The 14,550-nt window shown below is 34.8% G+C and overlaps 1 protein-coding gene across 1 annotated transcript in view; it reads left to right on the top strand.

Moving 5' to 3' along the window:
- SCN2A (sodium voltage-gated channel alpha subunit 2) overlaps positions 1-14,086 on the top strand; it is a 172,276-nt gene extending 158,190 nt beyond the window's left edge. The window contains 4 exon segments of the mRNA XM_017889182.1: positions 2,475-2,612; positions 2,974-3,078; positions 8,525-8,795; positions 10,417-14,086. Coding sequence (XP_017744671.1) covers positions 2,475-2,612; positions 2,974-3,078; positions 8,525-8,795; positions 10,417-11,552 — 1,650 coding nt within the window. The 3' untranslated portion in view covers positions 11,553-14,086.
- Positions 14,087-14,550: the final 464 nt, after the last annotated feature.

Raw genomic sequence — 14,550 nt, 5'->3', positions numbered from 1 at the left:
TTTCCCCACTTCATAAAACAGAGAGCGAGCAAGAAAACGTGAAAAGCCCTGCATTGTATCCTCTGTAAGTGCTATCAGGAATTCCAGTTACGAGATTTTTCTGAATAGTAATAATAGTTTGTTGTTTATCACTACTCACTATGCCAAGGACTTTCTCACATTATCCCATTTAATCCTAAATAACAACGTTATTGTATAGGGGATACTAGCTCTATTTTAGCACTGAAGCAAAGAAGCTTAATGCATTAAATGGTAAAACAAGTTTTTGAGCCCTAACCACAAATAATGGCTCATACCCACTTTCCACAGTAGTTTCTTACCTTTTTGATTAATTAATTCAAAGCTCTCTCCACCTTCCTTATCAATAGCTTATATGGCATGAAACATTTTCAGTTTCTTCTTTAATAACTTAGCAGACCTTTTCTGCTGCAAAACTCCTGGAATTTCAAGCATATTACAAAAATGAAAGCCAATTGAGCACTACGTTTATGAAAAGTTGCTGGATCTTACTTTAATTAGTAAATTGCATCAGAGAAATGCAATTTTAAACCAAAATAAAACATTATCTACACACCTACCAGATTGGCGATACTCAAAAGTCTGACAATACCAAGTTTTACCAAGGATAAACAGCAATAAGAACGTTCATACAATGCTGATAGGAAAAAAAATAGACGAATAATCCTTTAAAAACAGTTGGGTATGATCACATTATTTGAGAAAGTTAAAGATTTTTTTTTTTTTTGAGACGGAGTCTCGCTCGAGTAGCTGGGACTACAGGGCCGCTCCCTCGCCCGGCTAGTTTTTTTTTTTTTTTTGTAGTTTTTAGTAGAGACGGGGTTTCACCGTGTTAGCCAGGATGGTCTCGATCTCCTGACCTCGTGATCCGCCCGTCTCGGCCTCCCAAAGTGCTGGGATTACAGGCTTGAGCCACCGCGCCCGGCCAGTTAAAGACATTTTTTAATCTTGCAATTCTATTTTGAACAATGTATCCTAAAGAAACTTATGCACATGTTTAGGATAATCTATGTACAAAAATGAATATAACATTTTTTTTCACTTGAAAAAACTGGGAGCAAATAAAAAATAGTAGAAATAGGCAAATAATTGAACAGTGTATAGTGATGAAAATGAATGAATACAGCTATATATAACCACATGGATGGGCCTTAAAAATATAACATTGAGTTAAAGAAACTAGACAGATACTATAATTCTACCTACATAAAGTTCAAAATTGACAAAACTAAGCTTATTGTTCAAAAATGCATACTGAGGTGTTAACTGGAAAGAAAAAGCAAGGACATAATTACCATAAAAGTCAGGATAATGACTACCTCTAGCAGGGATGATGGAGTTTATGTTTGAGAAGGATACACCAAGGGTTTCTGAAGTTGTAGGAGTGACCTGGGTTATGGATTTCACTTATAAAAATGTATTATATTTTGCATCTATATATTATGCACTTTCCTATATGTATATTGTCTTTTAAGAATTTTAAAAATATAATTTTGCATCACTGGTAACTAAACTCACATACACAAATAAAATCTCATCAAAGAATAAGTAGTTTTACAGTATTTCTGGTATTTTCCATTTTGCTCTATTTCATTAGAAAAAAAATTATGCTGGTCATAATCCTCTAAATTGATTTCATAACACAGTGGGTTATAACTTGCATCTATTATCATCATCAGGGATTGGTTAACTGAGTTGGTTAGAACAATGTCCTATTAGACCTGTGAAAGCTTACAGCTAAAGCTCAAACCTACTATCACACATTTTTCTAATCAAAAGTGGGCTAGACAAGAGATAGTATCATTGTTACAGAAACAGTCGCTACTGAATAGGATAAAGCAATAGACTCATTTTCAGAAAGGAAAGATCAACCTGTATACCTACATGCAGACATAATACAATGATTCTTGCCTATCTAAAGAAATGTATTATACCAAACCCTTACACTTAGTAATTACTACTGGCTGCCACTGTTCTAAGCATATTTATATGTTAATATAGTTAATCTTTACAACCACACAATGAGGTTTAGGTTTGATTATTTTCATTTCACAGATGAGAAAACCGAGGCACAGAAAGTAAATCTTAAAAGTTGTGACAAAGAATAATGTGATGCTGACATCTCTTTTGTAAGAAGAGGAAATCTTTAATTTGCATGCTGTGTTGGGTATTTTGTTTACAAAGGAAAGTGCATTCATAATCTGGGCATTTATTGGATGAAATTGTCTATAATCTTTCAGACTTCTATACGAGTTATTTCATTTTCTCAGGTAATGAATAGTCTTGCAGAACTCTTCAATAAGCATGTGAGATTTGAAGGCTCATAAAATCTGTTTAATGTTTGGTTTCTTTTCATTCCAGGGATTAAAACATGCTTAAATAATTGAAAACTTACTGATGTGCTTTTTATGAAACAAGTATTAGATATAATGGTTACAATTCTTCATGTTTTTTAGGTAGAATTGCAACCCAAGTATGAAGACAACCTGTACATGTATCTTTATTTTGTCATCTTTATTATTTTTGGTTCATTCTTTACCTTGAATCTTTTCATTGGTGTCATCATAGACAACTTCAACCAACAGAAAAAGAAGATAAGTATATTAAAACTTCATATTTGCTCTGAAATATGAACTAAATATTTCATACTGTTTCCTTTAGCCTCCAAGATGCAATCACCAAAAAAAGAATATAAAATTCAGAAATTATTTTGAGATATTTGATAATGGATAAGCTTTAAAGAAATTAATAATTCAGATAGCATATTTTGATATTTTAGTCTAGAAATATGACTAATATGGCATAATTTATGTATTGAATAAAGGCATCTCCATAAATACAGATATTAGCAACAATAGAATGAAATGTGGGAGCCAATTTTCACATGATTACTAAGGTGGATTTTATAGCCAGCAAAGAACACAATTTTAAAAAGTTTTGCTTTCATTTCTTTACTTTGGAGGTCAAGACATTTTTATGACAGAAGAACAGAAGAAATACTACAATGCAATGAAAAAACTGGGTTCAAAGAAACCACAAAAACCCATACCTCGACCTGCTGTAAGAATAATATATTTTCATTGCCTGTTAAAGCTATGTTACCTAACCCTTTCACACCCAGAATTTCTAGAAACTAGTTATTTTTGTGGGTTTGTAACACAAAGTTTTTTACCTTAACAATGTGACTAGCTAGCCTAAATAGCTTGAATAAATGTATTTTACATATATAATATGTTTAAAATATATAAGGCATAACATATTTTATATATAAACATATAAAATACACAGAAATAAAATTTGCTATACTTAAGTGCCAGTAGTATCATACAAACTGATGTCATTAAGAAGTCTCTAATAACATTAAAAAAAAATACATACATACATAATGTGAAAATAGTAAATGTTCTCAGAGTACAGAGGAGACGGATTAGAATAATTGGTACATCCCAGATTGGCCTCAGTTTTTGTTCAACTCTGCAGATTGAATGGAATCATTAATGAAACAGGCCACAGGTTTTGCTTTTTTCTGGTTAAACAAAAAAAGGCCAACTTCATATTTTCTCCTACTATCCCACCCTTAAATGAGATGATAGCATTCTTTTTAGGGCTTTTTAGGGCTCTTCCAGGTGTATATTTGCCAGTGATACTGTTCGTTCAGTTTGGCTGCTGCAGGGAGTTGCTGCCAGGAGAATCGCTAAGTTTTTCTATCACTCCTGAAGGACTAGCTCAGATATATAAGTCTCAGAGCATCTTTCCCAAGATATACATGGTATAAAACCCTTCAGTGTTTCTCAGAAATCTTGACTCTATAAATTTATTGGTGACGATATAAAACAGACCATAATTAAGTGTTCAGTTGGTAAGCCGGCCAATAACTCAACGAAAATGGATAGCTATATTGGGTCAAACATAAAGGGTGTATAATTTGAGCCTAGTCTTTAGGAAATAATACAATTTGAATGAATAAAGAGAGATGCGGAGAACATTTACTATATGAGAACATGTATACTTCATAGCCATATAGATAAATATATCAGTGGAGAATAGTGATGCATTTGAATTAGTGAGTAGTAGACCCTGGTTTTCCAACTTAAATGAGTCAAGGTTACCATACAAGTCTGAAGAAATTTGTGCTAATTAAGCAACATAAATGCAATATAGTTAACAGAACAGCCTAGTAATGTGAAAAGAAAGATTTTAGAGAGTTTAACCTAGCGACTGGTGTGGAACAATGTTAGAGGCAAAATAACCGTGGGCCATAGACAAGAAGATAAACCCTTACATACAAGAAGATGAGTCTATAATCTGTGTCACACCAACAGGACTGGAACTACTCCAGGAGTGAAGTTAGCCAATAAGAAGACTCAATTGGGATGAAACACCTATGAAACACAGGAAAAGAGGGAGGACATGTAGATAACAGAGAATCTAAAACATAAACCTGTTAATGTTTTGTGAGACTGTTGGTTCTACTATCATAAACTGAAGTCATATGAAGGCATTGGGAAAAATAGTGTCAGAGCCTAAGAAATGTCCAGACTGAGGAAAGGATTTTAGAGTTGTCAGAACAAAATTCAGTTGAGCTCTGAAGCACAGATTCATTTTTGAAAAATAATTAGAATAGAGAATAAAACAAAATTCTCAGAAGACCTTGCATATTTCACCAAGATATAGGAAGAAATAAATCAATGAAGAAATGAGATTGTGTTTAGTTCCATCAAATGACATGGATTTACCTGAGTAGTGGTAGGGGTATGTGGATAAAGTTCAACACATTCAGCTAGAATGTTATCAGTGATAATTTGGCAACTTAGGAAGTAATGGTAAAATCCATATATTCTTCATTGACAATATGTACTATGTAGTATGCCAAGCATTTGAACTTAAATATTGAACAGTTTGGAGTCTAGTTAATGCAACGGATAGTAATCAAATAGTCATGCCAAAAAATGGAAATATCCCAGGAAAAAAGGGATACATTCAGCTGTGAGAACTGATTACGGGGAGGGTACCAATTAATCAAGGAACTTTAGGGAAGGCTTTATTAATATAATATACTAGCTGAGGATGGAAAAAGAATAGAAAGCATCAATAGCCAGAGTGGGATGAGAAGAGCCCTGCAGAAGGGGAAAGAATATGTGAAGGTCCTTATGTAGGAGGACTGCTGAGATTGGAGTGCAGAAAGTCAAGGTTCATTTGGGACACATTGAGAATAAAGTTAGGATAAGCCCAAACTTTTCTGGGCCTTGGAGGCCATGTTCAGGAATTGTTTTCATCCTAAAAGCACTAAGAAACCATTAAAGTGGACCCAGTCAGTCTGGGCTTTGTGTTGATCACTCAATCAGCTTCACACAGGCTGTGTGAATACATTGTAGACTTGTTTTGGAGCTATTTCAAAGATGGTAGGTAGCCTGAACCATGGTGATGTGGAGATTAATAAAAGTGGATGGATTTGTGAGCTATCACCAGAGTGAAATTTAAAAGTTTGTCTATTAATTGAATATGGGAACTAAAGAAGGAACCAACAAGAATGACTGGTGCATTTCTGCTTTGCACAACTAGATGAATACTGGTGTCATGCAGGAAATGAAGAAGGGACATGAGTGGTGAGAAAACTGGAGATACTAGTTTGCAGAATTTGGCAATCAAGGCAGAGTAAGAGAGTGAGAGGAAGGAGGAAGGGAGATAAATGATGAATATTTAGAAGAAGTAGCAAAATAAAGGTTTCTTAAGATTCAGAGATTAGGTTCAAAGCAAAGCAAAAGGAATTTTAGAGAGGAAAAGATCAAAGAGAGAGGGAATAATTATGGCATAAAAATGCACAAGATGTGGGACAAGAACATAGTGGTCTAGGGTAGGTTTAGAAAGAAAAAGGGGCTGAGTCCTCTAATGAATTTGGAGTAATATATGAAAAGAATGTGGAAATTAAGATAATATGAAATGCAAAAGGAAATAGAGGAGTTTATTTAAACTGTTTAAATTTAATGTTCTCAAAAAAAAAAAAAAGTAAAATAGAGGGCAAGAGAGTGGAAATTTATGAGAAGTTTGGAATTATCTTTGGAGAAAATGAAGGACAAAGGATTGCTAATTGTTAAATGTGAAGAGCCAAGATGAAGTTAGAGAACATAAATTTTTGGTGAGTAAGATCTTCAGAATTACCCATCTTGTTCCAACATATTTGACACCCTAGGATTTAAACGGGAGAACAGAACACAGAGACTTGGGATTGGAGTTGTACATTGAGTGTCTGTCCCATTGGACAACTCTATGAGTAGGGAATCTAAGGAGCTTTTTATTGGTCATGGTGATATTAAAATTAAGAATAAATTTCTGCTTTTAATATATTTTTAACTTACTATACTCTAGGAGGCATATCTGAGAGAAAAATGGTACTGTTCTGCTTTTGAGGGGCCTCGAAACAAGTGGAAGAGAAAGAAAACTAAACTTGAATAAGAGCAAACCATTTACAATACAATGCCGTACATTTTGTGATCAATGAAAGAACTCAGTTTTCTGAGAGCAGTAAGTGCTTTACACTCAAAACTGAGTTAGAATTCATGAGACAGAGAAGGGGTGGGGGACATCTGTTTTAGACAGAGTAGTAGACAGATAAACTATGTAAAATGATACAGTAGAACCTTCACAAGCTTGTAAGAGTGGTAGGTAGGAAATATCAGAGGGTGGAAGTGAGGGGAACGTACCAGACTTGGAAAGGTAAACTACAGTAAATTAAGAATTAATAAGGAAGGGTTTGAACTAAAACTACACATATTTATTAGGTTGAAAGAGGCCCTGAGGGGAGAGATCCAGCTGCAGTAATAGAAATCTAGTTGAGCAGGCCAAATGTGCATTCAGAGGAAAGAGCAAAACAAAATAGAACAAGTAGTGTTTGATGTCCAAAAATCGCCAGTGGAAGTAATGGAAGCCTCCCTATAGAAAGAGGGCAGAACACTAGGATGTAGAATCCAGGCCACTAAAATGTCAGGATCTGGGAAAGCAAGCCATTAAGTGTGTATGTAGCAGAGTATTAGTCATTCTAGTTGAGAAGGTAAAGTAAGGCAGCCCAACAGGGGTAAGTCAAGACCGGATCCCTAGATTACCTGAGAAACAAAGCAGATACATGCAAAATGAAACAATGCAGAAACCAATGATCAGAACTGTTTTACAGGTTGGGGACTTAATTTCATAAGCAAGACATAAGGCAGTTAGTACTTGGAAATTAGGCCCAAATAGACTAGGGCAAAGGTTGAATATTTCCATTGTGACTTTTTAAAAGACAATTTTATTCTTACAGAAGAGTTACCCATAATGCATACTCTAATGAATATATACACAGTGTCCTCTTAATTTGACATCTTATGCAACCATAGATCAGTTCTCACAACTAAGAAATTAACTTTGGTATAATACCATTAAATAAAATACAGAACTTAGTCAGATTTCACTATTTTTTTCCACTGAAGCCTTTCTCTTGAATAATAATTTTTAAGGCATCTCAGCTGAACTTTAAAATGAAATTTAAGATACTGTAGCTTCAGTGGGAGAATATGAAGTCAGAAATCAGATGAAAATTTAAAAGAGAGAGGAAAACTTAGAGAAGTATTTATTTATTAGTTATTTAAAGTAAAATTAATACCCTCCCAACACATGGGATAAAAAATTTTATTATATGACAAATATTTACTAACTGTCCATCATAACATGATAGTGTTCTGTGCACTGAGAACATAATAGGTGAGTTTATAAAACCTAGTATCATTGTTAGTATAAATAAAACAAATACATTTGAGTAGAGCTGAATATACAATATACAAAATTTTCTTCCAAGACAAAAATAAAATACACTACTTTCTTTAATAGAATAGAACATTGTAAAATGTTCCATTGCAATTGATCCTCACATAAGTGCTATGCGGTAGCATTAAGACATAAGATTTGAGACCGGGCATGGTAGCTCATGCCTGTAATTCCAGCACTTTGGGAGAGCGAGGTGGGCAGATCATGAGGTCAGGAGCTTGAGACCAGCCTGACCAACATGGTGAAATCCCATCTCTACTAAAATTACAAAAAGTAGCTGGGCGTGGTGGGGCATACCTGTAATCCCAGCTACTCAGGAGGCTGAGGCAGGAGTATCACTTGAACCCAGGAGGCGGAGGTTGCGGTGAGCCAAGATCACGCCACTGCACTGCATTCCAGCCTGTGCGACAGAACGAGACTCCATCTCAAAAAAAAAAAAAAAAAAAAAAAAAAAAAAAGAGAAGATTTGAGTTCTAACCTGGAGCTTACCTATTTACACTACTTACCTGCTTTGTGACCTAAGGCAAGTTACCTCAGCTCTCCAATCACTGGTTTTGCAAGGAATTTTTTTTTTTTTGGAAAATGTTGTGAGAATTAAAGGTGTGTTTTTATAAAAGCAACAATTTTATGTTGCTTTCTTAAAATCAGAAGAATTGAATTCGAGTTTTTTAAAGTTTCTAATGGAACTTTTACATATTATTTGTTCCAGAACAAATTCCAAGGAATGGTCTTTGATTTTGTAACCAAACAAGTCTTTGATATCAGCATCATGATCCTCATCTGCCTTAACATGGTCACCATGATGGTGGAAACCGATGACCAGAGTCAAGAAATGACAAACATTCTGTACTGGATTAATCTGGTGTTTATTGTTCTGTTCACTGGAGAATGTGTGCTGAAACTGATCTCTCTTCGTTACTACTATTTCACTATTGGATGGAATATTTTTGATTTTGTGGTGGTCATTCTCTCCATTGTAGGTAAGAAGAGGTGCTTTTATTCAATTAAGAAATATAGTAGTAAAAATGTGTGTTTTAAAACTTTAGAGGTATTTTTCACTAATCTTTCTCATTCATCCCAAACTTCCAAATAAAAATCTAACAGTCCATTTCTTTAGTTTGCCATTTCTCTAATTGCATGCTGTGCTTGAAATGATGAGTGGAATGAAATGAATTTGTATTTTCAGCTTTCATTTATTCTCATTTAATATTTTCATATATTCTCATTCATTCTCATGTCGGAAGACAATAACTGCAACTTTGGCAGAATGCTCTTGTACCTGGTCATACTCCTGTGGTATTGACAGTTGCTGCTTTGAATAAACAATCATTCCACACACATGTATACATAAATCATTTGAAGTGGTCACATAATGGATAAATATGACCCCTTAAATAATTGGAATATTGTGTATGTGCAGTTGTATATATAAATACACATATATAAGTTTCATGTTATCTTTGGGTGCAGACAGTTTTCTGTAGTTTGCAGTATTTCTTTTTGGAAGCAGATATTTTGTTTGAAAATCCAAAACAGATTTGTTATCATCAAGGATACATTAATGTTAGAATACACACATATATTAAGTGCTAGGAGTGCAAAAGGCTTATTGGAAAGATATATATATAGTGTTTATGTATAAGATACTAAATGAGGTACTGGAAGTAAATATAAGAAGATTTAAGAGAAGGTTCTCCCTATTTGGGGAAAGAGAACATTCACATGGAGGGGAAAATCATATAGCACTCTTTAAACTACTTTCTTTAGTAGAATAGAACATTGTAACAATGTTCCATTGCATCTGATTCTCACATAAGTGCTATGAGGTAGCATGAGGAGGCAAGATTTGATATCTGTCCTGTAGCTTCCCAATTTACACACCTGTTCAATGACCTAAGAGAAGTCACCTCAGCTCTCCAATTCCTGGTTTTGCAAGGAATTTTTCTGTAAAATGTTGTTGTGAGGAATAAATCAGATTATGTATATATATACATGCACTTAGCATTGTGCCCAGCATGAAGAAAAGACTCAGTAAATGGTCAGTGTGACCACAAGAAAAAGTTGATATTATCACCATTTACTGATGCATAAAAGCAAGTGCCAAGATTCAGTCCCAAGTATGTCTGTCTCCAAAGCCTATGTTTTCTTCTGTACATCACACTGCCTGCTCCCAAATAAAACAGGATCACAGCTATCTCTGAAAGTTAAGAACTCTCATATTCCTGATCCAAAATCATATGCCTTTAGTTCTTATGCAAATACTAGAACTAGTATTTTGGACATACAAATTAATTTCTGTACTTGGCCGTTGTATGCTTCATGATATCTTTAGACCTTCCAGGGTTGAGTTATTTTTTTGATAGATGCTTTCCTTGAACTAGGAAAAATGACCCTTGTTACCTTCATTTAATATAAAGATGTCAATGTTATAACACAAAACATACCAGTTTCATTTTGCTGAATAAATATTGCAGATTATTTGCATATATACATGTACCTAACTGTCCTGTTCACATTTTGTAAAACTAACGTAATTATGTAAATTTTCATTTGCTACTACTAAGTATAACATTATTTTTGTTATTTGTTGATTTTCTACAGGAATGTTTCTGGCTGAACTGATAGAAAAGTATTTTGTGTCCCCTACCCTGTTCCGAGTGATCCGTCTTGCCAGAATTGGCCGAATCCTACGTCTGATCAAAGGAGCAAAGGGGATCCGCACGCTGCTCTTTGCTTTGATGATGTCCCTCCCTGCATTGTTTAACATTGGCCTCCTGCTCTTCCTGGTCATGTTCATCTACGCCATCTTTGGGATGTCCAACTTTGCCTATGTTAAGAGGGAAGTTGGGATCGATGACATGTTCAACTTTGAGACCTTTGGCAACAGCATGATCTGCCTGTTTCAAATTACAACCTCTGCTGGTTGGGATGGACTGCTAGCGCCTATTCTTAATAGTGGACCTCCAGACTGTGACCCTGAAAAAGATCACCCTGGAAGCTCAGTTAAGGGAGATTGTGGGAACCCATCTGTTGGGATTTTCTTTTTTGTCAGTTACATCATCATATCCTTCTTGGTTGTGGTGAACATGTACATCGCAGTCATCCTGGAGAACTTCAGTGTTGCTACTGAGGAAAGTGCAGAGCCCCTGAGTGAGGATGACTTTGAGATGTTCTATGAGGTTTGGGAGAAGTTTGATCCCGATGCGACCCAGTTTATAGAGTTTGCCAAGCTCTCTGATTTTGCAGACGCCCTGGATCCTCCTCTTCTCATAGCAAAACCCAACAAAGTCCAGCTCATTGCCATGGATCTGCCCATGGTCAGCGGTGACCGGATCCACTGCCTCGACATCTTATTTGCTTTTACAAAGCGTGTTTTGGGTGAGAGTGGAGAGATGGATGCCCTTCGAATACAGATGGAAGAGCGATTCATGGCATCAAACCCCTCCAAAATCTCTTATGAGCCCATTACGACCACGTTGAAACGCAAACAAGAGGAGGTGTCGGCTATTATTATCCAGAGGGCTTACAGACGCTACCTCTTGAAGCAAAAAGTTAAAAAGGTATCAAGTATATACAAGAAAGACAAAGGCAAAGAATGTGACGGAACACCTATCAAAGAAGATACTCTCATTGATAAACTGAATGAGAATTCAACTCCAGAGAAAACCGATATGACGCCTTCCACCACATCTCCACCCTCGTATGATAGTGTGACCAAACCAGAAAAGAAAATTTGAAAAGACAAATCAGAAAAGGAAGACAAAGGGAAAGATATCAGGGAAAGTAAAAAGTAAAAAGAAACCAAGAATATTCCATTTTGTGATCAATTGTTTACAGCCTGTGATGGTGATGTGTTTGTGTCTACAGGACTCCCACAGGAGGTCTATGCCAAACTGACTGTTTTTACAAATGTATACTTAAGGTCAGTGCCTATAACAAGACAGAGACCTCTGGTCAGCAAACTGGAACTCAGTAAACTGGAGAAGTAGTATCGACAGGAGGTTTCTATTTTCACAACCAGCTGACACTGCTGAAGAGCAGAGGCATAATGGCTACTCAGACGATAGGAACCAATTTAAAGGGGGGAGGGAAGTTAAATTTTTATGTAAATTCAACATGTGACACTTGATAATAGTAATTGTCACCACTGTTTATGTTTTAACTGCCACACCTGCCATATTTTTACAAAACGTGTGCTGTGAATTTATCACTTTTCTTTTTAATTCACAGGTTGTTTACTATTATATGTGACTATTTTTGTAAATGGGTTTGTGTTTGGGGAGAGGGATTAAAGGGAGGGAATTCTACATTTCTCTATTGTATTGTATAACTGGATATATTTTAAATGGAGGCATGCTGCAATTCTCATTCACACATGAAAAAAAAAATCACATCACAAAAGGAAAGACTTTACTTCTTGTTTCAGGATGTTTTTAGATTTTGAGGTGCTTAAATAGCTATTCGTATTTTTAAGGTGTCTCATCCAGAAAAAAATTAATGTGCCTGTAAATGTTCCATAGAATCACAAGCATTAAAGAGTTGCTTTATTTTTACATAACCCATTAAATGTACATGTATATATGTATATATGTATATGTGCGTGTATATACATATATATGTATACACACACACACAGATGTACACATACCATTACATTGTCATTCACAGTCCCGGCAGCATGACTATCACATTTTTGATAAGTGTCCTTTGGCATAAAATAAAATTATCCTATCAGTCCTTTCTAAGAAACCTGAATTGACCAAAAAACATCCCCACCACCACTTTATAAAGTTGATTCTGCTTTATCCTGCAGTATTGTTTAGCCATCTTCTGCTCTTGGTAAGGTTGACATAGTATATGTCAATTTAAAAAATAAAAGTCTGCTTTGTAAATAGTAATTTTACCCAGTGGTGCATGTTTGAGCAAACAAAAATGATGATTTAAGCACACTACTTATTGCATCAAATATGTACCACAGTAAGTATAGTTTGCAAGCTTTCAACAGGTAATATGATGTAATTGGTTCCATTATAGTTTGAAGCTGTCACTGCTGCATGTTTATCTTGCCTATGCTGCTGTATCTTATTCCTTCCACTGTTCAGAAGTCTAATATGGGAAGCCATATGTCAGTGGTAAAGTGAAGCAAATTGTTCTACCAAGACCTCATTCTTCATGTCATTAAGCAATAGGTTGCAGCAAACAAGGAAGAGCTTCTTGCTTTTTATTCTTCCAACCTTAATTGAACACTCTATGATGAAAAGCCCGACTGTACAAACACATTGCAAGCTGCTTAAATCTGTTTAAAATATATGGTTAGAGTTTTCTAAGGAAATATAAATACTGTAAAAGTTCATTTTATTTTATTTTCAGCCTTTTGTACATAAAATGAGAAATTAAAAGTATCTTCAGGTGGATGTCACAGTCACTATTTTTAGTTTCTGTTCCTAGCACTTTTAAATTGAAGCACTTCACAAAATAAGAAGCAAGGACTAGGATGCAATGTAGGTTTCTGCTTTTTTATTAGTACTGTAAACTTGCACACATTTCAATGTGAAACAAATCTCAAACTGAGTTCAATGTTTATTTGCTTTCAATAGTAATGCCTTATCATTGAAAGAGGCTTAAAGAAAAAAATCAGCTGATATTCTTGGCATTGCTTGAATCCAATGTTTCCACCTAGTCTTCTTATTCGGTAATCATCAGTCTTTTCCAATGTTTGTTTACACAGATAGATCTTATTGACCCATATGGCACTAGAACTGTATCAGATATAATATGGGATCCCAGCGTTTTTTCCCCCCCCAACAAAACCAGGTAGTGAAGTTATATTACCAGTTACAGCAAAATACTTTGTGTTTCACAAGCAACAATAAATGTAGATTCTTTATACTAAAGCTATTGACTTGTAGTGTGTTGGTGAAATGCATGCAGGAAAATGCTGTTACCATAAAGAACGGTAAACCACATTACAATCAAGCCAAAAGAATAAAGGTTTCGCTTTTGTTTTTGTATTTAATTGTTGTCTTTGTTTCTATCTTTGAAATGCCATTTAAAGGTAAATTTCTATCATGTAAAATAATCTATCTGAAAACAAATGTAAAGAACATACATTAATTATGATAATTCATCTTTCAATTTTTTCATGGAATGGAAGTTAATTAAGAAGAGTGTATTGGATAACTACTTTAATATTGGCCAAAAACCTAGATATGGCATTAGGTAGAGTAGTGGAAAGTTACAAAAATTAATAAAACATTGACTAACACTTTAAGTTGTGCATCTTTTCTCCTTCCTGTCCACCTATTGTTCTTTTTTTCACTTTTCCATTTCAATTTCTTCCTATATATTCTTGATCTACTTTTCTTTATATCCTTCTATCCTTTCCTTGGGTTTTCAGTATTTTTCATTTAGGATATTCTCCTTGTTTCTTTTCTATTCACCAAATGTCTTGTTTATTACAGTCTACCGACCACTTAGACTTAGATCCCTAAAATTTGCTGTCACTCTGTAAAGTGCACATAGTATCTGCGTATTTATTTTTACAATTTTCTTTGCAAAAATTCTAAGAAAGCTTAGACTGCAACTTTTCATAATATATAAACAAAATTCCCAAATGGCACAGATTTGACTTTCTCGTTTAATTATGAACAGTTTGGGAAACGTTTCTCGATTCTGAATGCATATTACAATTACCTGAGAAGCCAAAAAAAAAAAAAAAAAAAAAAAAAAAAAAAA

Source organism: Rhinopithecus bieti, unplaced genomic scaffold (genome assembly GCF_001698545.2).
Source record: "Rhinopithecus bieti isolate Rb0 unplaced genomic scaffold, ASM169854v2 scaffold_18745, whole genome shotgun sequence".
In the NCBI taxonomy this organism is placed as follows: Eukaryota; Metazoa; Chordata; class Mammalia; order Primates; family Cercopithecidae; genus Rhinopithecus; species Rhinopithecus bieti.
The sequence above is the reverse complement of the archived record's forward strand: the minus strand, read 5'-3'. Positions and strand labels throughout refer to the sequence as shown.